The sequence below is a fragment of the Oncorhynchus masou genome, chromosome 23, assembly GCF_036934945.1.
Source record: "Oncorhynchus masou masou isolate Uvic2021 chromosome 23, UVic_Omas_1.1, whole genome shotgun sequence".
In the NCBI taxonomy this organism is placed as follows: domain Eukaryota; kingdom Metazoa; phylum Chordata; class Actinopteri; order Salmoniformes; family Salmonidae; genus Oncorhynchus; species Oncorhynchus masou.
This window is the reverse complement of record NC_088234.1, coordinates 16,795,720-16,811,911: the sequence shown is the minus strand read 5'-3', so window position 1 is coordinate 16,811,911 and position 16,192 is coordinate 16,795,720. Positions and strand designations below refer to the sequence as shown.

The 16,192-nt window shown below is 44.3% G+C and overlaps 1 protein-coding gene across 6 annotated transcripts in view; it reads left to right on the top strand.

Moving 5' to 3' along the window:
* The first annotated feature begins 3,624 nt into the window (after window positions 1-3,624).
* LOC135510451 (rho guanine nucleotide exchange factor 11-like) overlaps window positions 3,625-16,192 on the top strand; it is a 35,651-nt gene continuing 23,083 nt past the window's right edge. For 2 of the 6 annotated variants that reach the window (XM_064931390.1, XM_064931392.1), the window contains exons 1-14: window positions 3,625-4,303; window positions 5,760-6,003; window positions 7,789-7,803; window positions 10,668-10,759; window positions 11,316-11,420; window positions 11,511-11,560; window positions 11,665-11,722; window positions 11,949-12,142; window positions 12,413-12,484; window positions 14,698-14,805; window positions 14,945-14,993; window positions 15,669-15,706; window positions 15,812-15,901; window positions 16,116-16,175. In XM_064931390.1, the coding sequence (XP_064787462.1) occupies window positions 5,969-6,003; window positions 7,789-7,803; window positions 10,668-10,759; window positions 11,316-11,420; window positions 11,511-11,560; window positions 11,665-11,722; window positions 11,949-12,142; window positions 12,413-12,484; window positions 14,698-14,805; window positions 14,945-14,993; window positions 15,669-15,706; window positions 15,812-15,901; window positions 16,116-16,175 (966 nt within the window). In that variant the 5' untranslated portion in view covers window positions 3,625-4,303; window positions 5,760-5,968. Of the gene's footprint in view, window positions 4,352-5,759; window positions 6,004-7,788; window positions 7,804-10,667; window positions 10,760-11,315; window positions 11,421-11,510; window positions 11,561-11,664; window positions 11,723-11,948; window positions 12,143-12,412; window positions 12,485-14,697; window positions 14,806-14,944; window positions 14,994-15,668; window positions 15,707-15,811; window positions 15,902-16,115; window positions 16,176-16,192 lie in introns of all 6 variants that reach the window. The other 4 variants (XM_064931387.1, XM_064931388.1, XM_064931389.1 and 1 more) reach the window with 4 other exon arrangements.

The window sequence follows — 16,192 nt, the reverse complement described above, 5'->3', positions numbered from 1 at the left end:
AAATATGTCCCAAGGGCCTCTTAAGCCAGCAGTCCAATGTGCTTTAGACAGCTAGCAGGCCACAGATTAGCAGCTGTGCGTTCAGGGGTTGTTAGCTGCTATAATTCCAGGTTGGGAAAAATGTATCATAATAAAAATTGAAAAAAAAAAAAAAATAGGTTCAGAGCTTGTGGTAGGAATCCGGAGATATGGAGAAGAATAAGTCCGACCAGCTCTAGTTTGAGTCGCGCTGTACAGACTGGCGAGAGTTGTCCGGGATAAAGGTAGCTGATGACCGCTAGCAAAGGATAGCTGACTGCTAGCTAGTGGCTTCGGAATGTATTCGATGGGCCTCGTAAGCCAACAGTCCGTTCTGCTCTAGACAGCTAGCATTCAGGGGACGTTAGCTGCGAAGGTCAGAAGGTGAGAAGGTTCAGAGCTTTCGATAGGAATCCGGGGATATGGAGAGAAAAATAGGTCCGGTATGCTCTGGTTGAATCGCGTTGTACAAACTGGCGAGAGTTTTCCGAGCTAGAGGTTAGCTGATGACCGTTAACTGGCTAGTTAGCTGGCTAGTTTATGTTAGAGAGATTCCAGTAATAGAGGCAGAGAAAAATACTTTAGGTGAGGCAGGTTGCAGGAGAGTATTTTGAAGTAAAGGTTTAGAAAAATATAAAAAGATATAAGAAAAATATATAAAAATATATATACATGGGACACGACAGGACGAAGGACAAATACGTCTGACTGCTACGCCATCTTGGTTTGATCATTGATTTATTGTTATGCGATTCTTCCATTGAAGGAGAGGCGGACCAATACGCAGCGTGGTTGAAGTTCATGGTTTTTTAATAAGAAAAACTATACATGAACAAACTACAAAAACAATAAATGTGAAAACCCAAAACCAGTCCCGTGCGGTACAAACACTGACACAGGAGACAATCACCCACAAAAACCCAACACCAAACAGGCTACCTAAATATGGTTCCCAATCAGAGACAATGACTAACACCTGCCTCTGATTGAGAACCATATCAGGCCAAACATAGAAACAGACAAACTAGACACACAACATAGAATGCCCACTCAGATCACACCCTGACCAAAGAAAACATAGAAACATACAAAGCAAACTATGGTCAGGGTGTGACATTTATAGTGATATCTACTGTCATCACTGCCAATGTTGCCTCTGTTTCAGCACTGAGAAAATTTCAGGTCTGCTGAGCGCAAACTTGAACCTTACGAGATTTCTGTGCAACTTCCGGCGCATGTTTATTGTGAACACTGAGTCTGTACTGGCTTTAATGTACTGTTTTAACAGTGGTCAAGTACGCTACTGTTGGTATTTGATCATAATGTAGGCCTACCAGAGTGGCCTACCATAGAAAACAATGGATAAAATGTATCATATAACATTTGAACATGGAAATAGCGGTTCCATCATTCAGCCTACAGTAGCAGCCAATGTGTGTTATTCAATGTAGGCTTTAATGCCATGAGACTTTAGAAAAAACACGCAAGGCTTGACATTAACCTGTTTATCCACTTGTCCTTCAGACAAGGTGACTGAACACGTTGTGTTGTTTGATGCAAGAACCCCTTTACCAAATACAATTAATTATTATTTCCATTATAGTATTACAGAGAATCAGTCAAATTATGCTACCCTCTGCCTATTGGCTACTTAGCTTATTCAAGCATGTCTGAAAATACAACACTGCCCCTTTAAGACACAAAAAGACGCTCTTTACCTGACTCCCTTTTCAAAGATGGCTAGAAATGTGCACGTTTTGGGATCTTGTAGGAAGCAATCACTTCCATATTGCTGACCAAGAGCCCGTCCTCCCCAATTAAGATGCCACCAATCTCATGTGGCCCAGACACAAATATAGCTTACTGTCCTGTAGAACGGGTCCACATAGAAATGACCCGTTTGTGATATAAAACTGGCTAAAACAAATGGACCACCTTGACTGGTTTCTCGGACTCAGATTAGACCAAGGATACTCCTAGACTAGTCCAGGATTGAACTAAATCTGTGTCGAGGAAACTGTCCCATAGGGTCAATACCGTATTCCATCCCCCTGTTCAATGGGGGCCTAGTTACTCATATCTAGAGGTTGAGGGAGCGAAACAACCAAACTGAGATGAGAGAGAAGTGGTGGTTAGGAGGATGTGCTGGATGCAGTGGTAGGTGTGGTACATGCCCAAATCATCTCTCTCTCATCTAGATGTCACTGGGATATAAATAGCAATATAACAATAATAAATGTTATTCTTACCTACTTGTTTTATCTTGCATTTTCATATTTCTTCCCGTTATCTTTTCGGAGCCAGGGCACGCACTTTTACGCAGCCGCAACCACTTCATCTAGCTAGCGAAAATGATTTTCTCACAAATCCTCATGCCCCATACGACATTTGGTAGTATGTCATGAATTCAAGTCTTCACCCTCATGTCTCCATCGGCGATGTTCTGGAATGTCCCCTTATATTTAAAGAGTAGGTTATGGTCTCGCTCCTCTGCTAAGACGTTGCATGCATCAACCAATGGTTGCGTGCACGTCATAGACTTACGGATTGCTATAATGTCCATTCAGACTTTTTCCACATTTTGTTAAGTTACAGCCTTATTCTAAAATGGATTAAATTGTTATTTTTCATCAATCTACACACAACACCCCATAATGACAAAGCAAAAACAGTTGTTATTTATATAAAAAAAAATATTACTAATAAAAAACAGAAATATCACATTTACATAAGTATTCAGACCTTTTACTCAGTTCTTTGTTGAAGCACCTTTGGCAGTGATTACAGTCTCGAGTCTTCTTGGGTATGATGATACAAGCTTGGCACACATGTTTTTGGGGAGTTTCTCACATCCTTCTCTGCAGATCTTCTCTAACTCTGTCACCTTGGATTGGGTGCATCGCTGCACAGCTATTTTCAGGTCTCTTCAGAGATGTTCGATCGGGTTCAAGTCTGGGCTCTGGCTGTGTGCTTAGGGTCGTTGTCCTGTTGGAAGGTGACCTTCGCCCGAGTCTGAGGTCCTCAGCGATCTGGAGAAGGTTTTCATTAAGGATCTCTCTGTACTTTGCTCCGATCATCTTTCACTTGATCCTGACTAGTCTCCCAGTCCCTGCCGCTGAAAAACATCCCCACAGCATGATGCTGCCACCCTGATACTTCTTGGTTTCATCAGACCAGAGAATCTTATTTATCATGGCCTGCGAGTCCTTCAGGTGCCTTTTGGCAAACTTCAAGCGGGCTGTCATGTACCGAGGAGTGGCTTCTGTCTGGCCACTCTACCAAAAAGGCCTGATTAGTGAAGTACTGCAGAGATGGTTGTCCTTCTGGAAGGTTCTCCCATCTCCACAGAGTAACTCTGTAGCTCTGTCAGAGTGTCCATCGGGTTCTTGGTCACCTCACTGACCAAGGCCCTTCTCCCATGATTGCTCAGTTTAAATACAAATACAAATAGAACCAACAATGATTCCTTGTTCTACATGTCGGTGAGGCATGTTAACACATACTGCATATCTAAACGTTCCAAAACTTTGTGTCCTGGTTCAGCCCCCAGTTGCAGACATAGGTCGCATTCCTGTGCCAAGGCGTCGCTGACGTAGGTCAGATCTTACACCGCCTGGGGTCCAGCAAATGATACAAAACGTTTTAGCTGTTAATAGGCTGTATTGATACAATAACGGTAATTCTGCTGACCGGTCATTCTGTATGGAGTGTTGCAATACTGGAGTATGACCAGTTGGTGACGTCTTGTGTTTGTCTTGCTCTTCGGACATGGTTTAAATCCATACACAACTACCAAATACTGTCTGGGAGAGGACGAGCTAGCTAATAACAACATAATATGGAACATCGGTTTGAAGGCTGCAATTAAATACATGGACATATTAATGCAATCAGAAATGTGGATTAATCAGGGAATGCGAGGAAATATAGGACAATGGGATCTCAACTAATGGAATGACCCAGTTTGATCATATGAAGCGAGTTGTTTGGAAAGCCACGACGAATCGAATGGACTGTCTTTCCATAAAGAAATGAATGCAGGTTTAATGAACACATTGTTACGAATAGGGCACTGGACATATTTTTACATTCAAGAAGGATAACTGGCCTCAGTCGCAGCGTTTCAGACTCTACCTTGCGAATGTATTTGAGTGGCAGGCTAATTCTTTAGCTTCAGCTAGACCCCTGTCGCGTCAGCGTCATAGACGACGGAACGCGCTTGTGCCCAGTCACAGAGCGTAGGTGATGTCGCGGATGGCATTCGGCCTCTATCAGAATTAACTAGGTAACCAGCCATTATTTGCTTATCAAAAAACAAGTATTCTCTACACAAGTGAGTGCTGCAGTAATAACCGTCATTTTGTTGGCAACAGCAAGTGTTTCATTTACATCAAAACAATATTTGTCTATAGAGCTTGACATGATGGTAAGCCAGCCTAATGGTTGTGGCTAACTTGATGTAAGGCGCTAACTAACGTTAGTCAGCTAGCAAACATCACTGCATTGTATCCTGGATGTCAATAACATCAGCTAGCTAGTCGCTTGTCTGCTTGGGATAGTTCATCAGAAACATTTCATTGCATCGTTCACTGACATGCCAACAGCTAGCCCTGGCAAAGTAGCTAACTAACTTTGCATTGCTAACTAGCAATACACAGGCTCCGGCTTCTAGCCACAATGGCAAGCGAGTGGTGTCGTGATGCAGTGCAATGTCCAGTCAGGTCAGATGCCATTCTGTTTACAGCGGATAGTCTTCTCTCAAACAAGCTAGATAACAAACTGGACACTTCGCTAGGTAATCTGCACCAGTGCATGTATTGAACGAGACGGTTTGAATTGTGCAATATCAGTGTTGCAGTTAGCCAGCTTCTTGGAACAGTTCACTGGACCACATTGAGCGTTAGCCAAGTCCTTAAAACAGACAAACATGTACTATTGGTCTTCTGGAAGAGCCACACCAGTAAACTAGCATAAAGGATTCTGTAACTAAATTTAGCTCGCAGGGGATGGAAACAAATTTACTGAGGATAATGCGAGTAGAGTTGTCTAACGTTAGCTGACGTTAATTGGCTTGGCAGTGTCAACATAATAAACTAGAAGAATACAATTTCAAACGTTATTTAGATTTGAATGATATTAATGTTGGGATACTAGTTTGAATTGCATTTGTGTCCTTCGTTTTGGATGCTTACTAGCTGATGTATCTCCAGAAAGTAGAATAGGAGCTGTTGACATAGATATCAGACAGCGAACCAAACATCACTCATAATTGATTAAGTTATTGTGACAGTTATCACGTCAAATCAAAGTTTATTTGTCACGTGCGCTGACTACAACAGGTGTAGGTAGACCTTACAGTGAAATGCCTACTTACAGGCTCTAACCAAGAGTGCATTTTTTAAGTAAATCAATGTATTAGGTAAACAATGGATAAGTAAAGAGAAAAAACAACAGTCAAAAAAATAGACGGGAAACACAACAACAAGCCTTTTACCTTTAAAAAAAATGGTTTTGTTAAATTGTTTTGTTCATGTTGCTAGTGTTGATTGCTATGTAATGACACTGTCTTAAGACTGAATGAACAAAGTAGACATTGCACAGTCAGTGGTGTCTGTATTTCATGCATCTTGTTTAAAGGTGACTCCCACCCACCAGCTATTTCTAATATTTTCCTGTGGCACTAGATAGTTCTAACACTGTATCAATTTGCCGGGGTCCTCATTTCAACTGTCTACTGTAAGGTACTTGGAGATTGCCTGTGAAAACATGAGGAAGGTGCTCAGAGCAGTCTCTGAACGGAATAAGCTCCCCACTAGCTGACGCGAGGAGTTGAAACGGAGCAGGCGGCAGCACTGTGGAACTCTGCGGAAGAACAAAGGAGATGGTCACCCTGCTGTGACATAATTGGACCTCCGGAGAGGACACGGACGCGCTCGAGCCATCTGCAGTCATGAGTCTCCGCACCCCCACCTCAACACTGGACAGGTAGGACTGACTGCTGGTGATGGTGGTGCTAATGACAGATGGGACAAATGTATTTCCTTGATTCCTCATGTCCTCTCCTTGTATCCTTCCCAAAATGCCTTGGATGAGTATATCAGAGGGGAGGGAAATGCAATGTGCTTTGAGAAGGGGAGAGGCAGTGACTACAGATAGGCAGCCCGTGACTATTATCAAGGTTCTCCCTAAAGTGTGTAAGAGTGACACTGCGCTACCTTGTGGACTACCTGTGCCACTTTGTAATGAAAATAAATAAGTACCACCCTGTTAAAAAATCCTGGGGAGAACCCTGATATTTGAACATAACATATTATAAAGTGGTTTGAACACTGAATGCTGATTGGGTATGATAAAAAACTTCTTATTGTTCAAATTACATTGGTAACCAGTTTACAATAGCAACGAGCCACTTCAGGGTATGCGATATATGACCAATATACCACGGCTAAGGACTGTATCCAGGCACTCTGCGTTGTCTTGCTTAAGAACAGCACTTAGCCTTTGGCAATATACCACACACAGCCCCTCATGGCTTATTGCTTCATTAGCCTATTGCTTCTACCATTACAAATTGAAGGCCTAGTTGTAAGCTTCTGCATCTCTGTTGGATGTTGTGTTAAATTGGGATCCCCTCAGCTTAGCCTTCTGTACAGGGCTATTCTCAGCTGGGAGGCAGCTTTATCACCTTTGATGTGAAGTCCTTTATGGCTCACTGCCCATTATTCTGTGTGCCTGTCTGTCTGCCTCTCTGTCTGGGAATCGTTGTCCCAAAGTCGGGAAGTCAGGCGACAAGTTTAGGTCCAAAATAAGCCTATAGAAACGCATCTTATTTTGGACATATTTTAGCGAGAGTGAAACGTCTAGCTTAGCCTCTTCCTCTATGGTTTACACACACACCAAGCCCCTCCTCACGCCAACAATTTATTTATACATTTATTTAACTAGGCAAGTCAGTTAAGAACAAATTCTTCAATGTTGAGAGATCACATCTTCTGCTATTTGCATTTGAGGTTTGGTCCAACAGAGTAGGTCATATGGACCCCAAAACACATTGAGACATTATTTTTGCTGTAATAGAGGATAAATTAACTCTTCCATTTTAATTCTCAACTCCTCAAATTGCCCACAGAACAGACACTAATAAAACGAGAGTATCAATTAACATTGATTCTGGATAACGAATAATCTGCATTGGCTTACCACGTACCGCTAGCAGCATTTTAGCCAAATACTGTTATACTGGCTGTCTAGTCTGTGTTTTATAAATGTGCAATATGCATAAAGAACAATTATATAAGGAATTGGCAACTCGTTCTCATTCTGAGGAATAAGGTAGGCCACTTGATTTCAACATCTGAACAAGGTGGACAGGCTAACATGCTTTTCAAACAGTTGGAGAGGTTAAACTATTTTGATAACGTCATTAAGTTATTAGTGGGTCTTATTTTTGTGGAAAGCTCATATTTAGCCTGGGTATAACTTCACAAACCCTGAATTCATTAGATTATTGCTGACTGTATGAAATGCAGTGTATTTGACCTTTAATTGTACAACAACGCTTATTTAGAGAGAACATTAAAAAACATATATATTTATATATAGTGATTTGCCCATAAGTTTGAAATAATGGAGATATGATTGCGAGGCCACATCAGTGTTTCTCCACTGTAAGTCTTCTACTTGATCCTAAACTCATTTTCTTTCCTTTTCTCTCTTGGTCCCTTTCTGTATTCTCTGTTGTTCCCTCTCTTTCTGATGCTTCGCTTTCAGCCCTTTTGCTGCTTGGTGAGTTTTCTGCTCAGTTTGTTGAGCTTCGTAGAAACTAAGCACAGATTACAGTACTGCACTTCCAGCAGTCTCTCTTCACACAATCTCTCCTCCAAGCCCTGGCACTCTGTCCATCTATCTACCCCCTGGTGTCATCACTTCTCCTTCCACCCACCTATAGCCCTGGCACTCTGTCCATCTATCTACCCCCTGGTGTCATCACTTCTCCTTCCACCCACCTATAGTCCTGGCACTCTGTCCATCTATCTACCCCCTGGTGTCATCACTTCTCCTTCCACCCACCTATAGTCCTGGCACTCTGTCCATCTATCTACCCCCTGGTGTCATCTCTTCTCCTTCCACCCACCTATAGTCCTGGCCCTCTGTCCATCTATCTACCCCCTGGTGTCATCACTTCTCCTTCCACCCACCTATAGTCCTGGCACTCTGTCCATCTATCTACCCCCTGGTGTCATCTCTTCTCCTTCCACCCACCTATAGTCCTGGCACTCTGTCCATCTATCTACCCCCTGGTGTCATCTCTTCTCCTTCCACCCACCTATAGTCCTGGCACTCTGTCCATCTATCTACCCCCTGGTGTTCTCTCCTTCTCCTTCCACCCACCTATAGCCCTGGCAGAAAATCGCATTGTAGGATTTTGAATAAATTTATTTGCAAATTATGGTGGAAAATAAGTCTCCTCGCCTCATTCTCAAAATGTATTGGAGAAGAAGGTCTGAGTGGAGGGGGATCTTGGACCTTCTCCAATATGGTTGAGAAGGAGGCAAGGAGATAGGATCCAGGGAAAGGCGACTTGAGATGCAGACTCTGTGTCCCTGCCCTATACCACTCCTCTTTACTCTCTCCTCCCACTACCTCACTCCATCTCATCTTGTCTATCCCTCCTTTCTCTCTCTTTCTATCCTCACACCCTCCTTCACCTACGTCCTGCAGACATCCCTCTCCTTCTTTCCTCACGCCCTCCGTCCTCCTGCAGACATCCCTCTCCTTCTTTCCTCACGCCCTCCGTCCTCCTGCCAGACATCCCTCTCCTTCTTTCCTCACGCCCTCCGTCCTCCTGTAGACATCCCTCTCCTTCTTTCCTCACGCCCTCCGTCCTCCTGCCAGACATCCCTCTCCTTCTTTCCTCACGCCCTCCGTCCTCCTGCCAGACATCCCTCTCCTTCTTTCCTCACGCCCTCCGTCCTCCTGCAGACATCCCTCTCCTTCTTTCCTCACGCCCTCCGTCCTCCTGCAGACATCCCTCTCCTTCTTTCCTCACGCCCTCCGTCCTCCTGCCAGACATCCCTCTCCTTCTTTCCTCACGCCCTCCGTCCTCCTGCAGACATCCCTCTCCTTCTTTCCTCACGCCCTCCGTCCTCCTGCAGACATCCCTCTCCTTCTTTCCTCACGCCCTCCGTCCTCCTGCCAGACATCCTCTCCTTCTTTCCTCACGCCCTCCGTCCTCCTGCAGACATCCCTCTCCTTCTTTCCTCACGCCCTCCGTCCTCCTGCAGACATCCCTCTCCTTCTTTCCTCACGCCCTCCGTCCTCCTGCCAGACATCCCTCTCCTTCTTTCCTCACGCCCTCCTTCCTCCTGCCAGACATCCCTCTCCTTCTTTCCTCACGCCCTCCGTCCTCCTGCCAGACATCCCTCTCCTTCTTTCCTCACGCCCTCCGTCCTCCTGCCAGACATCCCTCTCCTTCTTTCCTCACGCCCTCCTGCCAGACATCCCTCTCCTTCTTTCCTCACGCCCTCTGTCCTTCTGCCAGACATCCCTCTCCTTCTGTCCTCACGCCCTCCATCCTTCCGCCAGACATCCCTCTCCTTCTTTCCTCACGCCCTCCGTCCTCCTGCCAGACATCCCTCTCCTTCTTTCCTCACGCCCTCCGTCCTCCTGCCAGACATCCCTCTCCTTCTTTCCTCACGCCCTCCGTCCTCCTGCCAGACATCCTCTCCTTCTTTCCTCACGCCCTCCGTCCTCCTGCCAGACATCCCTCTCCTTCTGTCCTCACGCCCTCCGTCCTCCTGCCAGACATCCCTCTCCTTCTTTCCTCACGCCCTCCGTCCTCCTGCCAGACATCCCTCTCCTTCTGTCCTCACGCCCTCCGTCCTCCTGCCAGACATCCCTCTCCTTCTTTCCTCACGCCCTCCGTCCTCCTGCCAGACATCCCTCTCCTTCTTTCCTCACGCCCTCCGTCCTACTGCCAGACATCCCTCTCCTTCTTTCCTCACGCCCTCCGTCCTTCTGCCAGACATCCCTCTCCTTCTGTCCTCACGCCCTCCGTCCTCCTGCCAGACATCCCTCTCCTTCTTTCCTCACGCCCTCCGTCCTCCTGCCAGACATCCCTCTCCTTCTTTCCTCACGCCCTCCGTTTTCCTGCCAGACATCCCTCTCCTTCTTTCCTCACGCCCTCCGTCCTCCTGCCAGACATCCCTCTCCTTCTTTCCTCACGCCCTCCGTTTTCCTGCCAGACATCCCTCTCCTTCTTTCCTCACGCCCTCCGTCCTCCTGCCAGACATCCCTCTCCTTCTTTCCTCACGCCCTCCGTCCTCCTGCCAGACATCCCTCTCCTTCTTTCCTCACGCCCTCCTTCCTCCTGCAGACATCCCTCTCCTTCTTTCCTCACGCCCTCCGTCCTCCTGCCAGACATCCCTCTCCTTCTTTCCTCACGCCCTCCTTCAACAGTGTAGCCTATGTGTCTCACATGTTCTGGGATGACGTTTCCCCTATGTACTCATCTAGGATCAGCTTCCCCTCCCCCAGTATTAACCTTAACCATTGGTGGGGGAAATGCTGAACGGACCCAAGATCAAGCGTCTAGGTGCGACTTCACCCTACTCTGTCTCATGTTCCTCATGTCCTGCTTTTCCCTCCAGGCTAAGCAGCCTGACGATAGGCGACTCGGAGCGCAACACCTCCAGCGGCCAGCAGAGGGAGCCTCCAGCTGACATCCCCCCTGAGAACACAGGTACATGGGGTTTGTAGTAGCCTCAGAAGCCACCTGATCTCACAAGCTTACATGAATGTTTCATGCATCCGTCTGGTAATTATGAGGCTAGGTTTGTAGCACAGATGTGGCATACCCAAACCTATTTGTACAAACTACCTCGCCTGACCTCTACCCGGCACTTTGACTCGTACCGGTACCTCCTGTATATAGACTTTTTATGTACTTGTTACTTTATATTTTTTACTTTCGTTTATTTCGTAAATATTTTCTTAACTCTATTTCTTGAACTGCTTTGTTGGTTAAGGGCTTGTAAGTAAGCATTTCACGGTAACACCTGTTGTAATCGGCGCATGTGACAAATAAAATTTGATTTGAAAATGTGATTTCATATAGCAGTTTAGTACTGGTTCATGTTATGCCCAACTGACTTGAATGGTCTTCTCTTAATCTCTCTCTCTCTCCCTCATCTCGCTACTTCTCTATTTCTTTCCCTCGTTATCGCTCTCTTCAATTCCCTTTTCTTTGTCTCTCTCCATCTCCCCTCTTTCCCTCACTCTCCCCCTCCCTCTCTCAGGTCAAGGTCTGGTTCAGAGATGTGTGGTGGTACAGAAAGACCAGCTGGGGTTTGGCTTCACCGTGTGTGGCGAGAGGATCAAGCTGGTCCAGAATGTCCGACCAGGTCAGACACACATCCACACAGTTACTGACTTCATTTCTACACGTCTTATATGATGGTTCTGGAATGTTTCTCACCTGTCTCTTCATGCAGGTGGTGCAGCAGTCAAGGCAGGGGTCCACGAGGGAGACAGAATCATAAAGGTAACGCCTCATTTCAAACTTAAACTAAAAACCATCTCTGTCTCGGTCATCAGAGACTCAATACAATCAGCAGACTAAGTCTGCCTTCTCTCTTTCTTTCTCAGGTGAACGGCTCGCTGGTGTCGTCCATGTCTCACCAGGAGGTGGTGAAGCTCATCAAGTGTGAGTGTCACTGGTTTCTGTAACGATGATGGTTAAGGTTGTGATGACTTTAGGTCTATGCTGTCAGTAAAATGTCGTTGCCAACAGCTGTTTATTAAATTCTTTCTTTCTCTTTTTTCCTTTCTCTTTCTTTATTTTTCTTTCTCTCTTTCTCACTTTCTTTCGTTCTTTCTTTCTCCTTTCCTTCTTTCTTTCTTTCTCTCTTTTTCTTTTTCTTTCTTTCCAGCTGGGCCGTATGTTGCCCTGACACTTCAAGGACCGCCCCCTTCAGCAGCCGCCCTCGTCCTACAACCCCTCCCCGCTGACCTCTTACCCAATCAGAGGACATCACTGGGAGGTGAAGCCCCGCCACCACCACCTCCACCCCTGCCCCCCGGACTTACCAGCACCCCCTCCCAAAGAATCAACAAACCACTACAGGTGAGCACCACATTTCATAAAGCGTCTCAGACAACGAGTACTGATCTAGGATCAGTTAAACATTTTGGATCATAGGGAATAAGATTATATGTACTCCTATTCTCAGACACTTTATAAATACTGTTCCTGGATCATTGCATTACAAATACTGACTGGTATACCAGCTTGACCATAATACAGACCAGATGTTCAAACCAATGTGGTATAACATGGGTCAACAAGGAGGAGCCTAACGTTTCTTTTCCCTCTCCTCTTCTGTCATTGTGTTAGAACCTAGATGTACAGAAACACGCCACTCAGATCCTCAGGAACATGTTGGAACAGGGAGAGGCTGAGCTCCAGGTAACAGTCATAGGGTGCGCTCGTTTTCAGGGGTGCGCTCAGGCAGGGTCTGGATTTTCCCGCCCTTGGAAAATTATTTGGGGGCGGGGCCTTGCTGATCGTGACAATATAAACAAGGAAGTGAAAATAAAAAATAAAAAAATGTAAGTCACATGGTTTCAAGTCTCTGTTAGACGATTCCCAGAATCAGTAGAGAATTGTTATGAAATCTGTAATTCTCCATCCAAGATTTTTGGAAAACCTGGGAATAATGGAGAAATGTTGCAAACCCATACAATCAAACCCACTTAGAATGGACACTGATCTGGAATATAGACATACATGTTCTATATGTTGCATTTCTAGCTGTAATGTTGTGGCCCACTGAATATGCAATGGTAAGGACTAGAGGTCGACCGAGTATGATTTTTCAACACCGGTACGGATTATTGGGGTACAAAAAAAGCCGATACCGTTTATTCGGGCCGATTTATAAAAATAAAAAAAATGTAGAAAAAATAAAATAATGTATTTGTAATAATGACAATTACAACGATACTGAATGAGCACTTATTTTAACTTAATATAATACATCAATAAAATCAATTTAACCTCAAATAAATAATGAAACATGTTCAATTTGGTTGAAATAATGCAAAAACAAAGTGTTGGAGAAGAAAATAAAAGTGCAATATGTGTCATGTAAGAAAGCTAACATTTAAGTTCCTTGCTCAGAACATGAAAACATACGAAAGCTGGGTGTTCCTTTTAACATGAGTCTTCAATATTCCAGGTAAGAAGTTTTAGGTTGTAGTTATTATAGGAATTATAGGACTATTTCTCACTATACCATTTGTATTTCATATACCTTTGACTATTGGATGTTCTTATAGGCACTTTAGTATTGCCAGTGTAACAGTATAGCTTCTGTATCTCTCGTCACTCCTACCTGGGCTCGAACCAGGAACACAACGACAACAGCCACCCTCGAAGCAGCGTTACCCATGCAGAGCAAGGGGAACAACCACCCCAAGTCTCAGAGCGAGTGACGGTTGAAACGCTATTAGCGCGCACCCCGATAACTAGCTAGCCATTTCACATCGGTTACACCAGCCTCATCTCGGGAGTTGATAGGCTTGAAGTCATAAACAGCAGAGCTGCTGGCAAAACGCACAAAAGTGCTGTTAGAATGAATGAATGTTTGAATGAACGATCCTGCTGCTGCCTACCATCGCTCAGTCAGACTGCTCTATCAAATCATAGACTTAATTATAACATAATAACACACAGAAATACGAGCATTAGGTCATTAATATGGTTGAATCCGGAAACTATCATCTCGAAAACAAGATGTTTATTCTTTCAGTGAAATACCGAACCGTTCCGTATTTTATCTAATGGGTGGCATCCATACGTCTAAATATTCCTGTAACATTGCACAACCTTCAATGTTATGACATAATTACGTAAAATTCTGGCAAATTAGTTCGCAACGAGCCTGGCGGCCCAAACTGTTGCATATACCCTGACTCTGCGTGCAATGAACGCAAGAGAAGTGACACAATTTCACCTGGTTAATATTGCCTGCTAACATGAATTTCTTTTAGCTAAATATACAGGTTTAAAAATATATACTTCTGTGTATTGATTTTAAGAAAGGCATTGGTGTTTATGGTTAGGTACACGTTGGAGCAACGACAGTCGAATCCGCACTGCATCGATTATATGCAACGCAGGACATACTAGATAAACTAGTAATATCATCAACCATGTGTAGTTATAACTAGTGCTTTTAATTAAGTTTAATGCTAGCTAGCAACTTACCTTGGCTTCTTACTGCATTCACATAACAGGTGGGCTTTTCTTGAGGCAGGTGGTTAGAGCGTTGGACTAGTTAACCGTAAGGTTGCAAGATTGAATCCTTGAGCTGACAAGGTACAAATCTGTCGTCCTGCCCCTGAACAAGGCAGTTAACCCACTGTTCCCAGGCCGTCATTGAAAATAAGAATGTGTTCTTAACTGACTTGCCTAGTTAAATAATGATTAAGGTGTAAAAAAATTACTAATTTCCGGTTGTTCTGAAAACTTGAAATCGGCCCTAATTAATCTGCCATTCCGATTAATCGGTCGACCTCTAGTGAGGACACTGCTTATGAGAGTATCTATTAAGTTTGACCAATCATCATTGACCATTATCAGTGCCTCTGATAATGTCACTCTGACCAATCCCGCAGGACTTGATGGAGGAGCTGTCACGGAACCCCTCTCCATCACTGGAGGAGCGAATCGATAGTGCCAAGAGGCGCGCCCAACAAGTGCGGGTTAAAATCAAGCAAGATCTGGTGAGATGCCTGTGTGCATGACAACAGACCCCTAACAACGCTTAACTAGATTTCTCATGTCCCCACTAGATGCTATATATTAGATTGTCATTACCTTAGTTTATAACGTTTGTTATTTGTTATTTCTTTGTCTCTCAAGGATGGAACTCGCCCCGAAGCTGTGTCCAACTATGTAATAGCAGGAGATGGTTTGTATTGGATTTGTTTGTCTATGATTCTCAGAGTTGTGTGCGTTTTTATGATACAAATGCACTGGTGTAAAGTACTTAAATAAATCATGTACTACTTAAGTAGATTTTTTGGGTATCTGTACTTTACTATTTATATTTTTGACAACTTTTACTTCACTACATTTCTATAGAAAATAATGTACTTTTTACTCCATACATTTTCCCTGACACCCATAAGAACTTGTTACATTTTGACAGGAAAATCGTGTAATTCACGCACTAATCAAGAAAACATCCCGGGTCATCCCTACTTCCTCTGATCTTGCGGACTCACTAAACACATGCTTTGTTTGTAAATTATGTCTTCGTGTTGAAGCCCATGCTATCAGTAAAAAAAAAAAAACATTACAAGAAAATTGTGCCCTCTGGTTTGCGTAAAGAAGGAATGTTAAACAATGTATACTTTAACTTTTGATACTGAAGCATATTTTTGCAATTACATAAATTTTTTATATTTAAGTATATTTTAAACCAAATCATTTTACTCAAGTAGTATTTTACTGGGTGACTTTTACTTGAGTCATTTTCTATCAGGATCAGTGTCCAAGGTGTATTTACTTTTACTCAAGTATGACAATTGGGTACTTTTCCCACCACTGTACAAATGTATATAATTTCTCCATTTATCGGCAGCTCGGCTGTCGGTGGACTCAAGTGAAGGAGACTTTGAGGTAAGTAATGTCAGCACCAGATGCACCAGACCTTTATGAATGACTGATGAGAGAGAGAGAGGGGCGAGACGGTCCTTCTCACCCCTCCACCCCCTTCTCCCCCAGACCTGTGAGAGCCCCCACTCCTCCCCCTCCTTCTTCAGGACACCCCTACGCTGGAGACAGGGCTCCGACACACACACCTTCTCTGACTCGGTGATACCAACACACACACACACTTCCACTCACAAACACACACACACACATTCTGATTCAGTGAGAAGATTTGCACACATGCACTGCATATATACCGTCTAGTCTGAGTCAGTGATGTGAACAATGTCTCCTACACAACTACACACACACACACACACACACGCCAAAGGTTTTATTTTCCTAATCCTGACCTTTGTGACCTGTCTTTTGGCAGGCTGGGAAGACTCAGATCATTGGCCCCGAGGAAGAGGACGACAGCTATGCACTCAATGGGGTGAGACCGTCTTTATC